Source organism: Colobus angolensis, unplaced genomic scaffold, assembly GCF_000951035.1.
Source record: "Colobus angolensis palliatus isolate OR3802 unplaced genomic scaffold, Cang.pa_1.0 Scaffold59, whole genome shotgun sequence".
NCBI classification, from domain to species: Eukaryota; Metazoa; Chordata; class Mammalia; order Primates; family Cercopithecidae; genus Colobus; species Colobus angolensis.
The window spans coordinates 10460092-10469612 of NW_012119487.1; the positions used below are offsets into that span (position 1 = coordinate 10460092).

The 9521-nt window shown below is 65.5% G+C and overlaps 1 protein-coding gene across 1 annotated transcript in view; it reads left to right on the forward strand.

Annotated features, from left to right (window-relative positions):
• The window catches only part of CAPN15 (calpain 15), a 20389-nt gene that overhangs the window by 9064 nt on the left and 1804 nt on the right, over positions 1-9521 (forward strand). Inside the window, exons 2-11 of the mRNA XM_011962433.1 lie at positions 3738-5208; positions 6033-6241; positions 6338-6521; positions 6740-6963; positions 7806-7931; positions 8015-8167; positions 8559-8720; positions 8804-9033; positions 9108-9274; positions 9367-9521. Of these exons, the coding sequence (XP_011817823.1) occupies positions 3760-5208; positions 6033-6241; positions 6338-6521; positions 6740-6963; positions 7806-7931; positions 8015-8167; positions 8559-8720; positions 8804-9033; positions 9108-9274; positions 9367-9521 (3059 nt within the window). The 5' untranslated portion in view covers positions 3738-3759. The remainder of the gene's footprint in view (positions 1-3737; positions 5209-6032; positions 6242-6337; positions 6522-6739; positions 6964-7805; positions 7932-8014; positions 8168-8558; positions 8721-8803; positions 9034-9107; positions 9275-9366) is intronic.

Consider the following 9521-nt stretch of genomic DNA (forward strand, 5'->3'; position numbering starts at 1 on the left):
GGTCAGGAGTTCAAGACCAGCCTGGCCAACATGGTAAAACCCATCTCTACTAAAACAAAAATTAGCTGGGCGTGGTGGTGGGCACCTATAATCCTAGCTACTAGGGAGGCAGAAGCAGAAGAATCCCTTGAACCCGGGAGGCAGAGGTTGCAGTGAGCCAGGATTGCACCACTGCACTCCAACGTGGGCAACAGAGTGAGACTCCGTCTCAAAATAAAATAAAATAAAATAAAAATACAAACCCTGAGCTTGAGGGTCGAGGGTGCAGTGAGCTGTGATCGCACCACCACAGCCCAGCTTGGGTGACACAGTGAGACGCTGTCTCAAAAAAACTTACAGAAAAGTGTAGAAAGAATTGTTCCCTTTCATTTTCCAGAGGGCAGAGGACTTTCGGCCCCTGCTTTTTGAGTATCAGGCGGAGTTTCAGACCTCAGGAAGGCCTCTCCAGTCTGCAGCTCCCCGTGGCCTCAGGCCGCGCTCCCAGGATCCCCAGGGACTGGCCTAGGACTGTTGGGGGTGGCGGCGGTGGTTCTGGCTACGGGGAGGGAGGCGGGGCAGTGGGGCAGGCATGGGGTCTGCTGTGCCCGGTGTGTAGGGCGTGTGTCAGACTTTGGATCTGGCCTGCAGGGTCAGGCCGTGGTGTCTGGTGACGCCACATCGCTCTTTCTCCTGGCCTCCTGCTGGGCCCTCCCCTGGGTCGGCATCCCTGGGGCCACTCCTGCCACGGCCCGCTACTGTGGGGCCTGAGCTCCAGGCAGCTCCTGTCTGCTGCTGCAAGCAGGCCCCCAAGGTGCATGGTGAGGAGACCCTCAGGCTAGAGATGAGCGAGAGAGCGTGGGAGAGCAGACTGTGGGAAGGCAGATGGGGTGCACACACGGAGCCCTCCCCACCACATGCATGCACAGGTGACCCCTGCTCTGCTCTGACAGAGGGCTCTGGGACTGGGGAAGGTCAGCCACAGCAGCCCTGGCATTGACTGAAGAGCTGCTGCCTGCCCGGCTCGCTGCCCTGGTGGCCGCTGAATTCTCCCAACGCCCCAGGAGAGCAGGTGCTGTGGTCCCATGACCGCTCCCCCATATGGATGAAGGGGTGGTGCACAGGCCGGTGGAGCCTGGGAGAGCCAGGTTCAGCCTGTGTCTCCCCCGCAGCATGTGGCCAGCACGGGGCTGAGGTCCTGTACAGCTGCCAGGGCCTGACTCTCTCAATCAGTAAACCAGTAGTCTACGGGCCAACGGCTTCAGACACAGAGGAACAAGCGCAGGTGCCGCTCCCTCAATCACTAAGCAATGGGCCAGGCACTGGCGGCTTAGGACAGAGAGGCAACAAGGGTAGACCCCACCTGGAAGGCTGACCAGCGGCTGGGCTGTGGCCAGCCTAGGAGAGTGCAGCCCAGCTCGAGGGAGGCACCACTTCTGCCCCTCAGAGCACTGAGCAGAGCCCCCCGTGGCATCACCCACCCTGGGTACAACAGGAGGAGCTTCCGACCAAGTCTGGCACAAGTGTGTCCGAGAGCTGTCTGGGCACAGGTCGCAGGGCTGCCCGGGCCAGACAGGGCATCTGTGTTTCTCAGTGTGGCCTCAGGGGCTCCGGTGGCTTTGACCGAGGCCCTGGGGGACAGAATGCAGCTTCCTGCTCCTCGCTTTTCCTAAGAAAGAGGCTGCCTCCCAGGACTGGGATTGCACCAGTCACAGACCCGTGGCCTCCATGCTCCGGGGGCTGCTGTCCCGGCTGCTTCGGGGTGGGCTCCGTCTTGCACACAGCGAGCGGCTTCATCACCTTCCTTTTCAATTGGAGCTGAGTGTTGGCAACACCCAGATAACTGGGGCACACAGGTCTTTTGTGTTGGATTTTCTGGACACTTGCCTCGATTTTCCATTCAACTTAGCCTTTGTGCAGGAAGAAGCGGCCCATTGTCGCCCCTGAGCCCGTTCCCTATCGTGGGGCCTCCTCACTGAGCATGTGTGGCAGTGACTTTAGGAGGGTTCTGGGTTGAGAATTCCGAAAGGGCTTTGCTTAGGCCTAGCTTTGGGTCTTTGGGCTCCTGACGCAAGCATTTTACTTCCAGGCATTGGTGGTCTGGCCTCAGGAGGTCAAAGCTGCGGTGAGCCGTGCGCAAGCCCCTGCACCATGCTGGGCAACAGAGCCAGACCCCATCTCTAATGGTCAAAAAAAAATTATTGTAAGGGTTTCAGGTCTCTGAGCCCATGAACCTGCCCAGGCCCTGCAGAGGTGGGGGTGGCCCTGGAGTGGCTGGGGGGTTGTGCTGAAGGGAAGGGAGGGTGGGGGCCCCGCCGAGGTCTCCTGCCACTGACCCCTGACCCTTGACCCCCTTCCACCTCAGCCCACCGAGAGAGGGCGGCACAGTGCAGACTGCGGGGTTGGTGACACTCCACTCAGAGTCTCCTACCGCAGAAGGGCTGTGCCCTGCCTTCGCCCTCCTCACCCGTGTCCCAGGGCCAGGCTTGAACTTTAGGCCTTGTTCTTGCTTCATGGAAACCCTCCTGAACTGCAGGCCGTCTTCCTGACTCACCTGGGTTTTGCCAGGACGGCTCCGAAGGGTGTCTCCCAGCAGGCACACCCCACTGGCGATGTTTTGGTCATGGGACCTGGGTTCTCTTTCTCCTCTCTGGAGCCTGTGACGCTGTCCTTGCTAGTCAGTGACAACCACAGGCCCAAAGGGAGGGTGTGTCTCAGGAGGCCCAGCCCACCTCTGCCTGCACCTGCGGTCAGAGGGGCGCAGAGTCTGTGAAGGCATCTCCCGGAGTCAGGGCTGCAAAGGTCATGGCCACTCTGCAACCCACAGGGGCCCAGGCCAGACGCCAGGGATTGTGCAGGTGCAGCCGGGAGCCCGCCGGCCACAGCTGCATCCATGCCCTTCTCCGAGTGGGTGATGGTGGGGAGCGGCCTTGCTGTCTGCAGGCAGATTGCTTGGGCTTTTCACAGAAGTCCACTGTGAGAGCCTTGGTCTCTCTGCTCCGGCTGGACGCCCTGAGCGTCTCCAGGCACAGTCCACCCCCATCCACTCCGCCAGGGGCAGCTCAGGGCCCTCGCCTTGCGAGGCTGAGCGCAGGGAAGGTAGCATCACAGAGTTCGCTCGGCTCCACAAAACCACCGTGTTGCTTGCGGAGACCTTTTGTTTTTTTGCTTCTTATGAAGAGGCAAGTTTTCTTTCTTCCTGAACCAAAAGGTTTTAGATGGAGCACAAGATTCATGCCATATTTACAAGAACAATTGATTTTTCTGCCAGGCAAAGCATTTGCCAGTCTGTCTCAGAGGCTGTGCTATGGAGTGGGGAGGACCCTTGCTCAGAACAGCCCATGCCTTCCCCAGGCCCCTGCCCGTCCACCCGCCCTTCTGTCTGAGTACCTCTTCCACACCCGGGACGACCTGGTCCTGAGCCTGGCCAGGCCCCCCCCACCATCTGCCATCCACAGGCCTGGTGACAGAGAAAGCAGTGCCCTCGAACAGCAGCCCGGCTTTGGGGTGCTCAGCCCTCTGTAGGATCCTGTGTGGCTCAAGGGGTCTGCCAGGCCTCCAGTGGGCAAGAGGGGCCCTGAGCCGTGGATCCATTCTGGGCAGAGGCAGCCGCCACCACCACCTGCCTCGAATGCTCAGCCCTAGGCTCTCGGCCCCGTAGCTCTGCAGCCACAGACGGTGCCTTCCCCAGGCTGAGAGAAGGGGGGGTCCAGCCGCTCAGGATCTCACAGGGTGGCCCTGATGAGCACCTTCCCTTGCAGCCACACCCACTCGCCCGGGTCTATGGCCACGGCCGGAGAGTGGTCCTGTGTGCGCTGCACCTTCCTGAACCCGGCCGGCCAGCGCCAGTGCTCCATCTGCGAGGCCCCCCGGCACAAGCCCGACCTCAACCACATCCTGCGGCTCAGCGTGGAGGAGCAGAAATGGCCCTGCGCCCGCTGCACATTCCGCAACTTCCTGGGCAAGGAGGCCTGCGAGGTGTGCGGCTTCACCCCAGAGCCTGCACCTGGAGCTGCCCTCCTGCCAGTCCTCAACGGAGTCCTCCCCAAGCCCCCCGCCATCCTTGGGGAGCCCAAGGGCAGCTGCCAGGAGGAAGCAGGTCCAGTGAGGACTGCGGGGCTGGTGGCCACGGAGCCCGCCAGGGGGCAACACGAGGACAAGGACGAGGAGGAGCAGGAGGAACAGGAGGAGGAGGACGGGGCGGCGGAGCCCAGAGGGGGCTGGGCCTGCCCGCGTTGCACGCTGCACAACACGCCTGTGGCCAGCTCCTGCTCTGTCTGCGGGGGCCCACGCAGGCTCTCACTGCCACGGATCCCTCCTGAAGCCCTGGTGGTCCCGGAAGTGGTGGCCCCGGCCGGCTTCCACGTCGTGCCTGCCGCACCTCCACCTGGCCTTCCTGGGGAAGGCGCCGAGGCCAACCCCCCAGCCACCAGCCAGGGTCCAGCTGCTGAGCCAGAGCCGCCCAGGGTCCCGCCCTTCAGCCCCTTCTCGTCCACCCTGCAGAACAACCCCGTGCCACGCAGCCGACGCGAGGTTCCCCCCCAGCTGCAGCCGCCGGTGCCTGAGGCTGCCCAGCCATCACCCTCTGCCGGCTGCAGGGGACCCCCCCAGGGCTCGGGCTGGGCTGCGGCCGCCCGCCTCGCAGAGTTGCTGTCTGGCAAGCGGCTGAGTGTGCTGGAGGAAGAGGCCATGGAGGGCGGCTCCAGCCGCGTAGAGACCGGCAGCTCCACCTCGGGCAGCGACATCATCGACCTGACCGGAGACAGCGTGCGTTACACGCCCGCCAGCCCCTCCAGCCCTGACTTCACCACCTGGTCGTGTGCCAAGTGCACGCTCAGGAACCCCACGGCGGCCCCCAGGTGCTCGGCCTGTGGCTGCTCCAAACTGCACGGCTTCCAAGAGCACGGCGAGCCCCCCACCCACTGCCCTGACTGCGGGGCGGACAAGCCGGGCCCCTGTGGCAGAGGCTGCGGACGGGTCTCCACGACCCAGAAGGCCACCCGCGTGCTGCCCGAGCGCCCGGGCCAGTGGGCCTGCCCTGCCTGTACACTGCTCAACGCACCACGGGCCAAGCACTGCGCTGCCTGCCACACGCCTCAGCTCCTGGTGACCCAGCGGCGGGGGGCCGCGCCCCTGAGGCGCAGGGAGAGCATGCACGTGGAGCAGCGGCGGCAGACAGATGAGGGCGAGGCCAAGGCGCTCTGGGAGAACATCGTGGCCTTCTGCCGGGAGGTGAGGCACTCCTCACCCTCTCCCTGCTCCTGAGCCTCCTGCTTCTGCCCTCCCCTTCCTAGGCTTTGGGCTGTGGCCACGGGCTGGGGAGCAGCCCGCAAGGCCTAAGACGTGATGGGGTGGGCAGCACCCTCCACCCCGAGGCTCCAAGCTCCCGACGGCCCTGGGGTCCAGTTTGGCCTCCTGACCCTTGGTCCTTGCTCATGACCAAGATGCATGACCTTCACCCCCCTCAGCCCTCCTCCTTGGCCAGGAAGGCGCCAGAGCCCTGTCTGATGTTCGGGCCGCAGGGAGGCGAGGGCTTCCCAGGGGCAGCGTGGAGACCCCGCTGAAGTGTGAGGTCGGGATGTGAAGTGTGAGGTCGGGATGTGAAGTGCGAGGTCGGGAAGTGAAGTGCGAGGTCGGGATGTGAAGTGCGAGGTCGGGATGTGAAGTGTGAGGTCGGGATGTGCCCGTGCTCCACCCTCGAGTCCAGCGTGGCATCACCCACAGTCAACTGGGGCACAGCCTGCATCCTCCCCAGGAGGGCCGGGGCCAGAGCCGTGCTGCCACCCCTGTCCCTGCAGCCTCCCACTGGGGGCTGAGCTGTCCCCCTGGGCCCACACATCCCCTACTCCTCACCTGTCCCCAGCCAGGGGCCTCTCCACAGAGGGCACCTCAGAGGGCAGGGCGGCCGAGCGCCAAGTCTGTGGCTGTCCATACTCCTCCCGTCCCTTTGGGGCTCAGGCAGTGCTTTTGGGCGCTCTCCTGGGTGGGATCTTGTCCCTGCCAGGTGGAGCAAGGCCGCCTTGCCCAGCCTGAGCAGGTGGCCGTGGTCTCTGCAGAACAACGTGAGCTTTGTGGACGACAGCTTCCCTCCCGGGCCTGAGTCTGTGGGCTTCCCCGCGGGCGACAGCGTGCAGCAGCGCGTGAGGCAGTGGCTGCGTCCCCAGGAGATCAACTGCTCCGTCTTCAGGGACCACAGGGCTACATGGTCTGTGTTCCACACGCTGCGACCCTCAGACATCCTGCAGGGGCTGCTGGGGAACTGCTGGTGAGGTCCTCTCCAAGGCCGGGGTGGGGCGGTGGGCGGGCGTCCAGCCGCGGTCCCCCCGAAGCTGCCCCGAGGTCACCCTGAGGCTCTGCACAGGTTCCTAAGCGCCCTGGCGGTGCTGGCAGAGCGGCCGGACCTGGTGGAGCGGGTGATGGTCACGCGCAGCCTGTGTGCAGAGGGCGCCTACCAGGTGCGGCTGTGTAAGGATGGCACGTGGACCACGGTGCTGGTGGATGACATGCTGCCCTGCGATGAGGCCGGCTGCCTCCTCTTCTCACAGGTGGGGCAGCGTGCGGGGTGTGTGCAGGCGGCAGGGGCAGCCTCTGACCCCGGCCCCCCTGCCCCGCAAACAAGGCCAGCTGCCTCCTCTTCTCACAGGGCGGGTAGTGTGGGGGGCAGGCGGGGGTGGCCTCTGATCCGGCCCTCTGCATGTGCAGTGGAAGCAGCTGTGGGGTAATGGGAGTGGGTGGGGTGGCCTCTGACCCCGGCCCTCTGCAGGCGCAGCGGAAGCAGCTGTGGGTGGCCCTCATCGAGAAGGCACTGGCCAAGCTGCATGGCTCCTACTTCGCGCTCCAGGCGGGCCGCGCCATCGAAGGCCTGGCCACGCTCACCGGCGCCCCCTGCGAGAGCCTGGCGCTGCAGGTCAGCTCCACTAACCCCCGCGAGGAGCCCGTTGACACTGACCTCATCTGGGCCAAAATGCTGAGTTCTAAGGAGGCTGGGTAAGAGGGGGGGCACTGCGTGGTCAGCCGCGTTGGGAGGAGAGGCGAGGCGGAGCGGTGGGAGACGTGGGGCTGGTGGCCCCTTGACCCGGTTCTGCGTCCACGAGGTGCCCCAGCGTGGGCTGACCCCGTGTGGCCAGGCCACAGCCCCCATCACCTCCCCCTCCCTGGGTGGGTCTGGAGCTGGCGTTCTCATGCCAGGAAGGCCACGTCCTGGCCCAGGCTGTGGGGCCCGATGCTGTCACCCCCTCAGGGCAGGTGTGAGGGGCTTGTTAAGTTTGGCCACAGCCTGGTCAGCGGATATGTGCCTTGAGCCCTGGAGGCCTGCTGGGAGTGGCCCGGTGCGAGCACCTCGAAGCTCCCAGAGCCCTCCTCAGCTGACCCTGGGCAGTGCTGCTGTCTGCCCGCCTGGGAGCCACAGAGCCCAGAGCCAGCCCCACAAGGCCTCCAGGGGACCCAGGCCTGCCACCCCTAATTCAGGCCCTGTGTGCCTCAGGCACGGTGGAGGGGCTGGTCCAGACCCTCCTGAACACACTTCACATGTTCCCTACAGGCAGGCGTGGGCCCTCCTCTGCTGTACCTGCCTGCCCTGGTGGCAAGGCCCCGGTCAGTGAGGGCACCAGTCAGCAAGGCCCCCCAGTCAGTGAGGGCCCCTCTCAGCTGTGCCCCCAGTCGGTGAGGGCCACAGTCAGCCATGCCCCTGGTCAGTGAGGCCCCCGGTCGGTGATGCCCCCGGTCGGTGATGCCCCCGGTCGGTGAGGGTCCCGGTCGGTGAGGGCCCCGGTCGGTGAGGGCCCAGGTCGATGAGGCCCCTGGTCAGTGAGGGCCGCTCTGCCACGCAGGTTCCTCATGGGTGCCTCCTGTGGCGGGGGCAACATGAAGGTGGACGATTCGGCCTACGAGAGCCTGGGCCTGCGCCCCCGCCATGCCTACTCCGTCCTGGATGTTCGAGATGTCCAGGGCACCAGGTAGGGCCGGGCTGGCTGAGGGTGGGCGGGTGCCGGTGAGCCACGGGCAGTGCTGTTCTGATCCTCACCCCTGTGGTCTGCAGGCTTCTGCGGCTCCGAAACCCATGGGGCCGTTTCTCCTGGAATGGCAGCTGGTCTGACGAGTGGCCGCACTGGCCGGGTCACCTGCGTGGCGAGCTCATGCCACACGGCAGCAGTGAGGGCGTCTTCTGGATGGAGTATGGCGACTTTGTCAGGTATCAGAGCCGTGGGGCAGTGTGTGCGCTGCTGCCGCCCTCCCAGGGCCAGGTCCTTCTCTGCAGAACAAGCCTGTCCCTCCTGCTGACCTGGGTTGGGGACGGCTTGTCTGCGGCCCAACCCAAATGGGACCTGGGGCTAAAGCGCCAGGGTGCTGACCTCAGAATCCAGGTCCACCCAGGTCAGCAGAGCCCAGAGCCCTGAAGAGCCACCCCTGGATGGCTTCTAGTGTAGGCCTCAGGGATGGGCCCCCAGGGGCTGGGCTGCAAGAGGACGGTGACAGAGCAGCTGGCACCTGCTGGGGTCACCGGCCTGTGGTTGCACCACTAGCTGAGCCATGGAGGTGTGGGCTACGGTGGGCTCAGGGCCCCGTCTTCCCGCTGCCCCCAGGTACTTTGACTCTGTGGACATCTGTAAGGTGCACTCGGACTGGCAGGAGGCGCGGGTGCAGGGCTGCTTTCCCAGCTCGGCCAGTGCACCCGTGGGGGTGACAGCGCTCACGGTGCTGGAGCGGGCCTCGCTGGAGTTCGCACTCTTCCAGGAGGGCAGCAGGTGTGTGCTGTGGGGCCGCACCGGGCTGGGCTGGGCCGGCAGCCACGGCCACGCGTGACCCCAGCCCACGGTGTCTGACGCAGGCGCTCGGACGCAGTGGACAGCCACCTGCTGGACCTGTGCATCCTGGTGTTCCGGGCCACGTTCGGCAGTGGTGGCCACCTCAGCCTGGGCCGCCTCCTGGCCCACAGCAAGCGCGCGGTCAAGAAGTTTGTCAGCTGCGACGTCATGCTGGAGCCTGGCGAGTACGCTGTGGTGTGCTGCGCCTTCAACCACTGGGGGCCACCCCCGCCGGGCGCCCCTGCCCCCCAGGGTACGTGCCCCCCACCCCAGGCTCATGCCCCAGGCCCGCGGGGAGGGCTGCGGCTCACACGCCCCTCCTTGTAGCCTCCAGCCCCTCGGCAGGGGTCCCAAGAGCCTCCCCAGAGCCGCCGGGCCACGTGCTGGCTGTGTACAGCTCCAGGCTGGTCATGGTGGAGCCCGTGGAAGCTCAGCCCACCACGCTGGCCGACGCCATCATCCTGCTCACCGAGAGCCGCGGAGAGCGGCACGAGGTGGGTGGGGGGTCCTAGGGGAGGGTGGCGTGGGGCAGGGGGAGTCTGCCCCAGCCCCTGCCCTGCCCCACAACTGCGGCGCCTGTGCTCAGGGCCGTGAGGGCATGACCTGCTACTACCTGACGCACGGCTGGGCGGGGCTCATCGTGGTGGTGGAGAACCGGCACCCCAAGGCCTACCTGCACGTGCAGTGTGACTGCACCGACAGCTTCAACGTGGTGTCCACGCGCGGCAGCCTGCGCACCCA